The 15847-nt window shown below is 45.0% G+C and overlaps 1 protein-coding gene across 1 annotated transcript in view; it reads right to left on the bottom strand.

The window, feature by feature from the left end:
• The window catches only part of LOC144672437 (scavenger receptor cysteine-rich type 1 protein M130-like), a 45858-nt gene that overhangs the window by 17937 nt on the left and 12074 nt on the right, over window positions 1-15847 (bottom strand). The window contains exons 5-10 of the mRNA XM_078534281.1: window positions 14184-14489; window positions 12529-12843; window positions 9443-9748; window positions 8366-8671; window positions 6426-6740; window positions 3216-3521 (exon numbers count right to left, since the gene is read on the bottom strand). Of these exons, the coding sequence (XP_078390407.1) occupies window positions 3216-3521; window positions 6426-6740; window positions 8366-8671; window positions 9443-9748; window positions 12529-12843; window positions 14184-14489 (1854 nt within the window). The remainder of the gene's footprint in view (window positions 1-3215; window positions 3522-6425; window positions 6741-8365; window positions 8672-9442; window positions 9749-12528; window positions 12844-14183; window positions 14490-15847) is intronic.

The raw sequence follows: 15847 nt of genomic DNA, 5'->3' as shown, positions 1-15847 counted from the left end.
AGCCCTTGCAGAAGGCATCTGAGAGAAAGTGCCGGTTTGAGAGAAAATTCCAAAGCGCGTTTTTGGAAAGTGGAGATTGGAAAAAAGGAGCTATTCAGCTGGACTCCGGTGGCTCTGAATCTATGCAAACAAATAAATGTTAGGATATATCAAGCTGGGTTCCACTCTGGAAGCAGGCTTAACTGGTGTTAACCTCAACTGGGGATCGTAACAATGTGCTATTTCTACATTATATATTGCAGGTGCTATTTCTACATTATATATCGCAGGCATCGCTGGATGTGCCAGCATTTATGGCACATTCCTTACTGTCCTGGAGAACTTGCTGGTGAGCCGCCCTCACTTTTTATTTGAAAAGCTGCCATCCAAGTGTGGTAGCAACACCGACAGTGTTGTTGGGTGGGGGGGGCGGGTGTTGGTGGGGGTGGGGTGTGGCGGTTGGGGGGGTGGGTGGTAGAATCTAGGCTTTTGATCAAGTGACAGTGAAGGAACGTCGACAAAGCTCCAAGGAAGAATAATGCGGGGGTTCGAGGGGAACTTCCAGGCGGTGGTGTTACCCTGCAACTGTTCCACTTGGCCAGGAGATAGTCGTCACAAGCCTGGTAGGCCCTGTCGAAGATGCTTTGTCAGCCGCTGCAGTGCCGCTTGAAGACGGCACACACTGTTGCCAGTGTGTGAGTCGGTAGTGGAGGGAGTGCACGTTCAACGTGATGAATGGAATGCCAATCACACTGGCTGCTTTGTCCTAGATGCTGTCGAGATTCGTGAGTGCTGTTAGAACTGCATTCACCCAGGCACGTGATTATGTTGATGATTTTTCACGCCCCTTTCCTCCCATCGCCTCTCAGCTTATCCTTACTAATGTTTCCATATTTCTTTCATCGCTCTATCCAATCCTCTAAAGAAGAGCCCACATGCTGCATAGCCTGCACAACATATGGATAATGGTGATCAGTGGCAAGTAATATTCGAGCCACAGAAGCACCAGGCATTTACCATCATCACCAGGAAATAATTTAACCATCTCCACTTGACATTCAATTGCAACACCATCGCTGAATCCCCCACTATCAACATCCGGGCTATAGACTGAACTGATCTAACCTTAGGGACCAATGTTTAGAAAATAAGGGGTCGCCTATTTAAACCTTTTTTGCCATTTATATAAATGAAGTGGATGAATGGATTGAATGAATGGTTGCCAAATTTGCTGAGGACACAAATTTATGTCAGGAAGTAGGTTGTGAAAAGGACCTAAGAAGGCTTCAAAGAGATGTAGATAGGTCAGGCAAGTGGGCAAATATCCGGAAAATGGAGTATCATGTGGGAAAATGTGAATTTTTCTATTTGGACCCAAGGAATAAAGTACTTGGGGATTGCAGAGCTCTGAGGTTAAGAGGGATGGGTGTCCTAGTTCACCTTTCACAAAAGACTAGTGTGCAATAACAGCAAGTAATCACGAAAGCTAATAGAATGTTATCACGTATTGCAAGAGGAATTGGATACAAAAGCAGGGAGGCTTCAGTTCTATAGGGCATTATTGAGGCCACATTTGGAGTACTGTGTACAACATTGGTCATCTTATTTAAGGACGATTGTAAATGTGTTGGAAGCAGTTCAGAGAAGCTTTACCAAACCAGTACCTGGAATGAGGGGGTTGTCTTATCAGGAAAGGTTCGACAGACTAGGCCTTTATCCGTTAGAGTTTAGAAGTGTAAGAGGCAACTTGATGTAAACACCTAAAATCCTGAGGGGTCCTTAAATGGTGGCTGTGGAGAGGACATTTCCTTTTGTGGGAGAATCTAGAACTAGCGATCACTGTTCGAGAATAAGGGGTCGCCAATTTACAACAACGATGATGCGATTTATTTTTTTTTCATTCAGAGGGTCGTGAGTCTTTTGTGCTCTCTTCCCTAAAAAGAGTTGGAAGCAGATACTTTCAATATTTTTAAAGCAGAGGTAGATGGATTCTTGATGATTAAGCGGGTGATAGGTTATCGGCAGTAGATTGGATGCATGTTTCCGGTGACTATCTGGTCAGCCATGATATTAATAGATAGTGGAGCAGGCTCGAGGGGATGAATGGCCTACTCGTGCTCCTTGTTTGTGTGTTCTTATATTACTGCTGGGCCGTCAAGAACACGCCCGGAATTATCTTTCGAGCAAGTCATCTTCTGACTTCTCAAAGCATGTCCACTAACCACAAGACACCAGTCTGGATTCTGTTGGAGAACTATCCACTTGGCTGGATGAGTGCAGACCCAAAAACACTCCAGAAGCTCAGCACCCCTACAGACAATGCCTCAGTCGTGATTGGCACCCCAGCCACCGCATTAAACGTTCATTAGCTCCACTAAGAATGAGAGTGACAGCTCTATGAACCATTGGCAAGATGCACTGCTGCACCCCACCAAGGTTGCTTTAACAGAACCTTCCAAACCTCAAAACCCTTCCACCTGGAAAGTTAAGGGCAGAATATGCATTATAATACCGCCTCTTGCGCGTCCCCCTCCAAGCCATCCTGACTTGGATCTGTATTGTCATTGTTTAACTGCCTCTGATGTCAAAATCCTGGAATTTTCTCCCTAACATCATGGGCCTACAACACATGGATGGAGAGTTTCAAGGTAAAGGCTCACTACCACCTTCTCAAATGCACTTCGCGACGGGCAACACAATGCTGGTCCAGCCAGAGACGCCCAGATCTTGGGAAATAACAATTTAAACAAAAAAAACAAAAAACAGTTGCAAGCCATGAATTAGACAATGCAATTTTCGCAACAGTGCCCTGGCCTTTCAGAAAGAGATGCCTTAACGAAAACACAATGAAGAACGGAAAGAAAGGCCCACCCATCCCCTTCAGATGGATCAGAGAATGAGCTCATTCCACTGTTATTATTGTGCCGAGTCTGTGGGAGGGCTACCCAGTCCATTCTTTCCAATGACTTAAACCGTTGACAGTGACAAATCATTCGATTTGCGTGTCCTTCTTTTGTTTTTTGTGTCTTGGCTATTCATTGGCTTTTTATTCAACATTACACCTGAAAGGTAAATAAGGAATCTGATTCCACATCTACCTGGGACACCACAGATGACAAGAACACACTGCGGGCAAACATTCTATCCCCATGCCCTCTAATTCATTTACTAACTGGTCCTGATGCCCTGCCCTCTGCTTTGCGACGTCTTCCCCACCGTTGCAGCAATGGAATCACCTGTGACGATGACTTTGACTTGGTCGCTCTTGTCTGACGTGTAGTTCCTCCCGTCGCGCTCCAGTTGGTAGGTGCATAGGTAATAACCTTCGTGACTGATGTTGATCTCGGCCATGGTAAAGGTGACACCTGCGGAAGTAACTGAGGCTTTGACAGATCTTTTGTACCCAGGCTCGCCAACTTTGTAGAGGTAGAAGGTGGCCCCTGTATAGAATCGGGGCGTGGAGCATTGGATGCTAACGTTTTCCCCTTGCGAAAATTCGCCGGTTGCTCTGAATATGTTGATTTGTGGCTTCAGAGGAGTATCTGGAGAGTAAAAAAAAAAGCAAAAGACGATGATCGAGTGCTCAGTACCATATGGCTGGAGATGCTGCTGGATATCTGGGTAACTCTTTCGAGTTATCAACAGATCGCATGTAACTCTTTCGAGTTACCAACAGATCGCATGTAACTCTTTCGAGTTACCAACAGATCGCATGTAACTCTTTCGAGTACAATCACAGTTCTTGGTTTCCGGGAGTGGGACATGAACCCACAACCTTCTGATTCAAAGAGCGAGGAGTGCTATGAACTGAGCCACAGCTGACACCTCTGGATATATGGGTAGCTGAACATTCAATAGATTGCAGCTGAATAACAACCTTGGATGTAATTCAGGGTGTCTCGAAAATCACATAGGCAGCCACAAACTCGTGAAACATGGAATTGGGTGAAGAAAAGGCAGCTCTCCGCTCGGGATCTGGCGAACCAAGGGGTGAGGATGTGAAACATCAGATGTGTGACGGTGGGAATGAGGTAGAATGGCCTCGGAGGTTTTCGTGATGCGGTATTCCATTGAAATGATTTCAATAAACAGCAGTGCCTTATAACCGGTATTAAAGAAAATGAGATAACGCCTGAATTTCAGTATCTTGCTCCTGTCCGATTTCACCATTTAGTTCAATTACAGATGGTGAGTCATCCCTGGCAGGCCTGTTAAATGCAGCATAGGATGCAACTAAGTTTAGGGAGGTGGCTAACTTGTAAAAGCTGGATGAAAATCGAAGAATCAATCAATCAATCAATCAATCAATCAATCAATCAATCAATCAATCAATCTATCTATCTATCTGTCTATCTGTCTGTCTGTCTGTCTGTGTCTATCTATCGATCTATGCGCCTATCTATCTATCTATCTATCTATCTATCTATCTATCTATCTATCTATCTATCTATCTATCTATCTATCTATCTATCTATCTATCTATCTATCTATCTATCTATCTATCTATCTATCTATCTATCTATCTGTCTGTCTGTCTGTCTGTCTGTCTGTCTGTCTGTCGATCTATGCGTCTATCTATCTATCTATCTATCTATCTATCTATCTATCTATCTATCTATCTATCTATCTATCTATCTATCTATCTATCTATCTATCTATCTATCTATCTATCTATCTATCTATCTATCTATCTATCTATCTATCTATCTATCTATCTATCTATCTCTCTATCTATTTATCTCTCTCTCTCTCTCTCTATCTATCTATCTAGCTATCTATATATCTATGTATGTATGTATATATGTATCCATCTATCTATAACCTCTCTCTTACTCTCTCTCCCTCTCTCACTTTTTTTTTCTACGTGTATATTACGTGGGCAGAAAAGATACATACAATCATAGCAAGAGCTCAAATAATAGTCGTTAAAAAATTCGAGGCCCCAAATCTTATCGACGAAGTAAATTGCGGACGCCTCGGTAGAACGAAGAGATTTAGCTCCATTGCCTCATTTGCAATCTTCTGCACATCAAACCGAAGGTCACCTTTTATTTATATATAGCGCCTCTCACTGGCTCAGGAGTTTTCCAAAGAGTTACCGGGCAAGTGGAGTGATTTGCACTGAGGTTGTAATATAGCGGATTGCACAGCATAAACTCACAAGTTAACAATCACCAGCTATTCGGTTTGGCTAATGTTGATTGCGGATTCAATGTTGTGCAGGGCACTGGGGAAACAAATGTTGTTTTGCTCTAAACTTGGCAACGCTGATGAAACTTTTCATCATGGACTCATCAGGGCAGATTCTCAAGAATAGCAAATGCCATGGTAATAACAATTTATCCTGCATGGGAAGAGAGTGCCGATTGGGTAGCAAGTGGACATTTTTTTTTTCCCCAATAATATTCAAACGCTCTTCTACAAAATAACAAATACAGTTGGCCATCGTGCCAGATTATGAGTACCTAAGAGAGCAGAGAGGGCGTCAGATGAACGCTGAGAGGAAATCACTGCCTGAATAGTGCAGTGCGGGTCCCGCCGAGCCTCGGGTGCTCAACTATCCTAAACGGGAGTCCAACCAACAAGGCCCAGATGAGGAATCGGGGTGCTACCGGCTGAACCATGGCTGCCGAACTTTAAGGTCAGTTTAGTGTTGCAACTATGCCGACAGATGCCTGCAGGAATTTGCAAATTGGCTGGCTTGTTGGAGACAGTTGTTTTTGCTGTCTTTATTGCTCCACATGCATGGAGGCATTGAGATGGCCTCTGTAAAAGAGCCTCCGTGAAGAGGGTTCCATTTGAACAGAGGGAATCGAACACATATTGAAATTAAATTTCGATTTAGATATTCATGATGAATAATGATGCTCAACAGAAGATGTTACACCTTCTGTCTGCCCGGCATTAAGTTTCACTTGCTTTAAGAGACATGACTATGGGGTGGGTTATAGAGCAGGTGACTGATGCAATGGAGATCGCTCCTTGCCTTTACATGAGTCGTCCCCCTGCAACTCCCGCCCCCCAAAATGGAATAAAGAACACTGAAGACGTGGATGAGAAGAAAATCTCACACAGCGTGTCGTGAGTCTGTGGATTTCTCTTCCCCGGAAAAACGGTGGAGAGAGGGCCATTAAGTATTCCCAGGCAGAGGTAGGTAGATTATTGACTAGCAAGGGACGCTGAGATTATCGGGGTAGGGTGAATGCGGAGTTCATGTCACAGAAACATCAGCCCCATAATCTTGCTGAATGTCAGACCACGTTCTGGGGACGGGTGTCGTACTCCTGCTCCTAATTCGCATGTTCGGTTGTACCCACGGTTATTGGCACAATCCATGTGCACTTATGGTAGCCACGGCGATGCACCTTGTTGCGGACGTGAAATTCTGCCGAGCATTCATGGACCAAACCGTCTATTGCACTCCGCGACGCTGAGCGTTTTCTCACCTGAGCAGATAACCCCGGCGTCGTTTCTCATGGGGCACGAATTGGGGCTGGCGATGTCGAAGGGGCAGACCCACAGGTACGGCTCCGTGCCATTGCAGTTGACGTTGACGCCCCAGGTGCGCCCCGTCCCTTCGCCAAAGTGTCCGCTGCGAGTTGCCGATCGAACAAAGCCGCAGCGCAGCTGCCGGCAGACCACCTCGGCATCCGGTAAGCCCCACTGCAAGTCGCAAACGGTTCCCCAGGTTCCATTAGCATAACCCTCGATTCTCCCGGAGCATGGGACGGGCCCATCGGCGAGCCGCAGCTTAATATCGGCTGGAAAGGACAACGGAATTTCAAAACAACATGTCAAAGGCCCCTTCCAAAAACAAAAAAAAAGTTACATTCCTACGTAAGAGGGGAGAATCAAGCTCTTAATTCGGGAGACGATGGCATATTGGCCTTATATCCCAGAAAGCGAAAGTAATGTTGTGGGTGTGTGTGTGGCATCCGTGTTCGGATCCCACAATGGCAAATGGTGAAATGTGAATTCAGTGAAAATCTGAACCTATTGTCGATTGCCATAAAAGCTCATCTGGTTGGACGAATGTCATATAGGGGAAGGAGATCTGCCGGTCTGGCCGACAGATTGCAGCAGCAATGTGCGCTTGAACGGTTAAATGCCCTCTGATCAAGGGCGATTAGGGATTAGGGATGGCCAACAGTTGCTGGCCTAGCCAGCGATGCGCCCATCCCATCCCGTGAACAAGTAGAACAGATAAATTATTCAGAAGAACAACGTACAATTACCCAAAATAATGCGTTAAATAATTAGACAAGATGTAACCCATTCTTCGCCTACTTGACAGACAGAGCCTCTGTCAAACCCAATTCAGCTGCAGCCCTTTCAACATGACCAACCAGGCTTCACCTAACGCATGATTCATGCTTCATTGAACATCGCTCAAAAGGATCCCCCTGAGAATGGATTACCATGATTCCCAGCATTTCTGGGGGAAAAAAAAAGAGACATGCCGGAGATTTTGGTCTTGCACTCGTCAGGACATTTCGCAAGGATACCAGTTTAAGGGAAAAAAAACAGCAATTCATGCTCTGTGAGAACAGAGTGGTGATTGCTTCTTGCTTCTTATTACTTTGTTTTCATTTTATGTTGGCATTCTTACGCATGTCCCTGATGAGTTCAAGGCGAAAATCGTCGACCCGTCTCTTTAGTTTTTCCAGCAATTGTCCAGTTCTATAAGACTAAACTAAAAGACTCTGAAATGTGTCCTCCATTTTTTGTTATTTCCGTTGGTGCCAATCGGCATCATGTTCTCAAGTGTAGCTTTTCAGATAACAATGACCTTCACCTTGTCACTAACACGTTGCTTTCCGACAGCGCTGACATTTATTCTGCTATTAACACCCACTCTGGATCGATGCTTTGTCCCTTGAATACTACCACTTCCCCCCTTTCTTTGCCTTTTGTGCCATGCCATCTTCATAATCTAACTTCCCCCCTCGCCCTCTAACATCTCCCTGACTTTGACTTTTCGCCCCAGCTGAATCTCACCGCCACCAACGCCCACCCCCGGCTCTGCTATTTTCATCCGCATAAAACCCACCACTGGCCTAACTCTCATCGGTGCTGAAGAAGAGTGATAGCGGACTCGAAAGGTCAACTTTGCACCTCTCTCCACACCGATGCTGCCAGGCCTACCGAGGTTTTCCAACACTTGCTTTTTTTTAAAAAATGTTTTCATCACAAGTTGCTTGGTTTTGGGTCACCTGCCTAGATCTATGAAATCTGGACAACGCATGCCTCCTTAAAACCTGCTTCGAAAAATTGCCTGCCCACCTTTAACTAGGTGCACACCAACTCCCCCCCCACAATGTTATTGTTATTGGTCTACAACATCCGTGTGTTCCTCAAAGCAAGGTTTCCGATTTTCTGCACTTACCAGTGACAGATACTTTCAGAGGTTCACTGTGAGATGAGTTATAGAGCTGACCAGATGTCTTCACCTCATAGCGGCAAGTGTACTCGCCGTCATCTTTCTTCCCCTCCGCCAACACTTCGAACAGAGCGGGTTTGTCCTGGACCACAGCCGGCTTGGAGCTGACGAACGTCTTGCCGTTGTCCTTGTATAAGTAATATGTCAAAACGGAGAAGTACTGCTGCGCTCTGCACGACAGCCGGATGACCTGGCCGGGTAGGAAGTGTGCGGGCACCGTCTCCGTCCCTATCAAGGGCTCCGGCGGCTCGTCTGCAACGCGATAGCATTGGGGTTAACGCGCTAATTCAATGGCAAACGAGACTTCCCTTTCTCTAAGGGACATTGACAAACCAGAAGAATTTGCTTTCTGACAATTTGGTAGCTATATAGTCAATTCCCAGCGTTTAATGTCTTTATTTTAGAAAGGTCAGCATTTTCTATTAAAAAATTTACTTTGCCTTTTGATGCATTTGAGCTCATTATTATTATTTTTTTTTATTATAACCGGGGGGGCGCAAATCGATTCTCAGAACCAGTCCGATTTTAACGGTTTAAATTTGCATCGTATGTGGGCGTCGCTGGTCAGGCCAGCATTTCGTGCCCACTCCCCCCCAATTTCCCTTGAACGGAACATTTCGCGGGGTGATTAAGAGTTCGCGACATTTGCCGTGGGTCTAGAGTCACACATATGGTCAGTCCCCCAGGTCGGGGCGGCGGCGGATTCCCTTCCCTAACTACGCGTCGGAGATTAGAATTTTCAATTCCTGATTATTGACTGAATTAATGCCACGGCGGGATTTTTAAGCCTCGCCGCCAGGGGGCCGCTGGATCGCGAGTCATTTGACATTGTTACCGCACCGCGGTAGACCCATATGTGAGCCACCCCAATGTCAGATGGAAATGAGCGCGAATTCCGCATCTGTTCATGAATGCGTTTAATGATGACGAACGGTCGGGAAACCCGCACCGCAGCCGAGTCGGGTAATTTCCCGCCAGGGCGGGAGAGCACGGCCCCATTGATAAAACCCGCACGATTCAGACCTTTCACGGTGATCATTTGCTGCTCGCTCTGATCGGAGTCGAAGACCAATTCCGCTATGTCCATATCGAAGTTGCAGGTGTAATTTCCAGTTTGCGTGCTCTGGATGTTTACAATGGTGAAGTTCAACGAGTTCTGGTTCTCCGGGAGCGGCATGGACAGAAGTGGATCCTTCTCGCCGACTTTGTACAGGAACATTCGGCTGGCGGTGTAGAAATCTGGGCACTGGCACTGGACTGTCACATTCTCCCCGCTCATGAAGACGCTCGGGGTGCGGAAGACGGAAATGGTTGGCCTCAGGGGTTGTTCTGGGAGGAGATGCGGGAGGAATCAAAATTTGGAACAAAATTAAATGAAGACCAAGTAAAGTCGTTTCATGCGAGGCGAATGTCAACACACCCGACAAGTCAAGGCAGTTCCACTAAATCACCACGTCTCTTTCAAGGCTATCGGAATAAGAATTTAAGTCAGGCCGGAGGGGGGGGGCGTGACACGGGGAGGGGGCCAGGACATTATTCTCCTTCACTCAGATCAGTCGAGTACTTGAAACTGTCAAGTGCTGCAACTTCTGCGGGGAAAAACTCGAACCAGGCTTTAGGATAATTACCATTACAATTGCTAATACAGTTATTCTCCTCTTCATATGATGACGATAATTATGGTGATTGTTATTAGTTTTTTTTTGTTCTTATTGTATTTAATATTGCTATTAGCTTTACACTTCCATACTACCATTTTTATTTAATTATTTACTTTTTACATCAGATGAGTATTATTTGAAAACAAAAAATGTGATTATTGTAGTGAAGATAGTATTATTAGTTAATACATAATAATGAGATCATACCAATTTGTATTACTTAATTCAATATGTTAACAATAACAGAAATAATAATATTAAATAATAACAACAACATTAATAGTGATCTAATTATCATTACTAAGCTTTATTGTTGCTACAATTATCTTCACTATAATAATCATTCGCTTCATTGTAATATCATTATAATGATGATGATTATTATTATTAACGTTATTGTTGTTGTTCTGGTCTATGTTTATTACTAGCAGATGATAATATTAAAAAGCTTTGATGATGATGATAATAATAATAATTATTATTTTACTGAAATAGAGACGTTTCATTATGACTATTATTATGATCTGTAGTTTTAACTATAAGGCAATGATAATAATAATAATAAGAGGCATGCTATCAAAGTTTTTCGTCTTGCACTCATAAAGACCATTGGCATGAATATGAACAGCAAAAGGAAAAACAATTTATACTGCATGAGAAGAGATTGCTAAGAGGTTGGCAAGTGGACTCTGATTTGTCCACTTTGGGCTGCGAAGCGACAAATAACATTCACGCCGGGGAATGGCCATCTCCAAAAAAGATAAAGTAACCATTCACCCTTGACGTTCAATGGCATTCCCATCACTGAACCCTCCGCTATCAACATCCTGGGGGCTACCATTGATCATAAACTGAACTGGGCTAGCCAATTAAATACTGTGGTTACAAGAGCAGGTCGGGGGCTAGGAATCCTACGACGAGTAAATGGCTTCCCAAAATCAGTCCACCATCTACATGGAACCAGTCAGGAGTTTGATGGGGTACTCCCACTTGCCTCCTTGTCTGCAGCTACCACAACACTCAAGAAGCTTGGCATCGTCGAGTGCAAAGCAGCACAATTGATTGGCACCCCATCCACAAACATTCACTCCCTCTAACGCCCACGCACAGTAGCAGCAGTGTGTGTACCATCTACAAGATGCACTGCAGGAATTCAGCAAGGCTCCTTAAACTTCCAAACCCATGATAACTACGATCTAGAAGGAGAAGGTCAGCAGGTAGATGGAAACATCGCCACCTGGAATTTCACCTCCAAGCCACACAACATCCTAACTTAGCAATATATCGGCTGTTCCTTCACTGTCGCTGGGCTAAAATCCTGGAACTCCCTCCCTAAGAGCACTGTGGTTGTACCTACACCACAGGGACAAAATCCTGGAACTCCCTCCCTAACAGGACTGTGGGTGTACCTACACCACAGGGACAAAATCCTGGAACTCCCTCCCTAACAGCACTGTGGGTGTACCTACACCACAGGGGACAAAATCCTGGAACTCCCTCCCTAACAGCACTGTGGGTGTACCTACACCACAGGGGACAAAATCCTGGCACTCCCTCCCTAACAGCACTGTGGGTGTACCTACACCACGGGGGACAAAATCCTGGCACTCCCTCCCTAACAGCACTGTGGGTGTACCTACACCACAGGGGACAAAATCCTGGAACTCCCTCTCTAACAGCAGCGTGGGTGTACCTACACCACCTGGACTGCTGCGGTTCGAACAGGCAGCTCACCAACAGCTTCTCAAGGGGCAATTAGGGATGGACAAAAGATGCTGGGCCCAGCCAGCGAAGCCCACATCTCGTGTTTGAATAGAAATATAAAACAGGGATGGGCAATAAATGATGGACTAGCCAGAGGCGCTCATACACCATGATTAAATAAGGGATAACAATAGGTCACATCTTCTTTCAAAACGCTGATATGAATCGTCTTGGGGAGGCTTATTCACTTGACGGCGCTATGCCAGTACAAGTTTTTATTCCTGCCACTACTCCGCACTTTATCACCCTTCCTTTCAGTGCCACACCATTCTCCTGCAATGTCAATGATTTACTGATTCTGAATACCTGTCACAATAACCCGAACCTCCCTTGAGGGAAATATAGATGAACATCCATCCTCGGTAGATTCATTGAGAAACGCACCTGGTGAACAAATATGGTTCGATGCCCTTCTACTCCGGAAAGAAGAGCAAATTCATCACACGGAATGACATGTTCTTAACCCACTGATGGGTGAAATGCGCTTTCTACCGTTAATTAATTGGAGAATTCGTACAATGTAGCACACCTCCAACGGTGTATTATCATTATCATTCGAACACATGCAATATTATTGTAGTAAAAGTCAATTGGGTTGGTAGCAGGTTGGCCGGACTCCGCTTTATGTAGTTACCTCTTTGATCAGCTTATCTGTTACGCTTCGTGTCATCCCCCTGCATTTACCTGAACACGTTACTTCTGCTCTGAAGCCACCGTAGCACATCCCGTCATTCCATGATAGCGAATAGCACTTCCACAGCAGCGGTTCCGTACCCCGACAGTGAACGTGCGACAGAGCGACTGGGTCGCGTGATGGGACCGAGCGGTCACCCCGGGAAGAACTCTTGACGAAGCCGCAGCCGAGGTGCCGGCAGGTAACCTGCCCTTCTGCAAGGTTCCAGGAGTGGCCGCAGACTTTCCCCCAGGTGCCATTGTAGTACACCTCCACCGTCCCAGCGCACTCGCTATCCTTGTTCACCAGCCTCAGCTGCCCGTCATCTGAAAGTTTAGGTCACACGTACAAAAGGTGACACCTTACAACGTTGGTGTGGGCAAACAAGGCGCTCAAGATTCTCCCTACAGCGCCCTATTCAGGCGGTGGCACCCAACAGTGCGCAGTTCATGTCATTTCCATTCTGTCCTTGGACAGGAAAAGCAAGGGAATATATAGATGGGGTTGAAAATCACCCTGACAGGGCAGAGGAAATACGTTGCATGACATTAGCCTCCGGCTGTACGCCCCACCCATCTTGAAGACCATAGGAAAATCCTGAACGGACCCGCAATCCAGGGTCCCAGGACAATGCTCTGGGGACATGAGGTCAATCCTAAAATGGCAGGATTGGGATTTGAAGTCGGCTCATCGACATGAAGCGTAAAGCTATTTTTTCCAATAACGGCGTCCATGAAACTATGGTGGCAAAACAAAGGTCAACCACTTCACGAATGTCTTTCAGGGAAGGAGACCTGCCATCGTTAGATGGCCTGGCCTATATGTGACTCCAGACGCACAGGCATTGTCGTTGACTCTTAACCTCCCCTCTGAAATGGCCTAGTAATGACCATTCGGGTCGAGGGAAATTTCGGGATGGGCGACACATGCTGGCCTTGCCACATCCACATCACACGAAAGCGTTAGGGAAACAAGTACTGACGTAATCTAGACCCAAATTTTGTCCCATACTGTGGAATGTTTGAAATACTTAAATGAGTCTTCATGACCTAGAGCAATCATGCCTTTTCCAGGACATTTCACAGAGATTAAAAAAAATAAACAGAAGCTCATGGTGTTTAGTAGAATTGCATTCAGCCCTGAGACCTGAACGTCAGGAAGGTTGTGATGGTCTTTAGTGGGTTGCAGCGCAGATTCATGAGATGGGCATTGAAAGGATTCAATCCTAAGTACCGGGTACACATACATCTCATGGCCTTCCTTTCAGACTCATGGTTTATCTCATGGAGGTCTTTAAAGTTTCTTTTTTATTATTCACTCATGGATATGGGCATCGCTGGCTTGGCCAGCATTTATTGCCCATTCCTCATTGCCACTTGCTCAGAGGGCATTTAAGACTCAGCCACATTGCTGTGGGTCTGGAGTTACATGAATGGCCAAACAAGGTAAGCATTGCAAATTTCGCTCTCCGAAAGGGCATTAATGAGCCAGGCGGGTTTTTACGACAATATACCGCGTTGGAATTGGACTCTACCGCCCCCACCCCGAACTTTACGCGGGATCTCTGAATGATTTGTTCAGAGACACCGCCTCTCCATAGTTGGCCTCCCCTTAGGGTGTGATTAAGCCGGAAAGTGGCTTCCGACCTTAAGAAATTTGCACTCACCGTGCACAGTAACGTTGACAAAGTCGCTCACGGACGAATTAACCCAAAGCCGCTTCGACAGGAAGGCTTGGTACTTGCAGAAGTAACTGCCCTGGTCACTTTTCTGCAGGTCCGTTATGTTAAAGATGACATAGGAAGAAAAATCAGCAGCTTGAAAACTGACGACATTGCCTTCGCGGTCCCTGTACAAATAAAACTGACTCTCTTCGAACTCCTCGGGCGCTTCGCATTTAATGGTAACGCTTTGCCCTTGCACGAATGCAATGGACCTTTGATTGAACGCAATTATGGGTGGTTGAAGCGTGTCTGAAATCATAATAATAATAATGAAAAAAATAAGAATAATAATAAGAACGATAATAATAATAAGAAGAATGAAAATAACAATAAGAAGAATGAAAATAATAATAATAAGAATGTCATGAAGATATATTAATGTCTATAATGTTATTGGAAAATATTTTTAAATTTGAGTTGTAACTCTTTCGAGTCCATGCACAGTTCTTGGTTTCCGGGAGTGGGACATGAACCCACAACCCTCTGATTCAAAGGCGAGGGTGCTATGGACTGAGCCACAGCTGACACCTCCCTTAAATTTGAGTTGTAACTCCTTCGAGTTATCAACAGTTACAGATTGTAACGCTTTCGAGTACAATCACAGTTACTGGTTTCCAGGAGTGGGATATGAACCCACAACCTTCTGGTTCAAAGGCGAGGGTGCTATGAACGGAGCCACAGCGGTTTCTATATGTGTGTGCCTTAATTGGATTTAGGCCAGTTGGCAGGGAGGCGTTGATATATAGAAAGGTCTAGGTTTGAAATTGGACATAGGTAAACATGGGGGAGTTTGGAAACATTGGTGCCAAGGGGGGAAATTTGCATTTTTAAATAAAGCATCTAAAATAATGGGTGAAACCTTAGACACGGCTGGAATACGCCAGACAATGTGTTTTTTCTTTCCTGTAATTTACTAATTAAATTGGCGGAATCAAAGCATGTTTTCCTTAGAGGAGGTGAAATTAAAAGCCTAGCAGTACAATGGAAGAGTTACATTCAAAGTGAATGACATGTGTCAAGGAGAAAGGAGATTGTGGGATAGGCAGACGCATTTAAGATCCCAGTAGCCTGTACGCCCACAATGGTGTTTGCAAGGAACCCACGTGGAAGGAACATCATTTTTGAATTCCTAATGTCAAATATGTTTCGTCTGGGGTGCTGTCAAATCTATAAGTTTTACTGCTGCCTTACAGGGGGTGAGTCGACATAATTATGGGATTTTTGTGTTTATTGTACTAGTAATTTTGAAGACATATGTATGCGCTTACATTTTTCTTGTATTAATAAATGTTTACTCTATTTTTGTTTGGAAAAAAAAAACCTCAAGGTCTGTTAGTCGTATTACTATTGAAATCAAGCCCAAAGCATCACCCTGCGTGTCTGGATTACCAATCCAGTAAGGATACCACCGCCTATCCCCGCAACACCCTATTTTCCTCTTGCCAGAAGCAATAGAAACATATAATTCAAGATCGTCTGCTTTACGCTTCCTCCAATCGTTAAGATTAGCACATATATCTGCATAGACTTTGTTAATTGCCACGAATACCAAGGGGTTTAAACACGATACAAAGGATTGGGCCTAGTTCATAACATGTCATTGAATA

The sequence above is a fragment of the Cetorhinus maximus genome, chromosome 38 (genome assembly GCF_964194155.1).
Source record: "Cetorhinus maximus chromosome 38, sCetMax3.hap1.1, whole genome shotgun sequence".
NCBI classification, from domain to species: Eukaryota; Metazoa; Chordata; class Chondrichthyes; order Lamniformes; family Cetorhinidae; genus Cetorhinus; species Cetorhinus maximus.
Note: the sequence above shows the minus strand (reverse complement) of the source record. Positions and strands in the feature narration are given on the sequence as shown.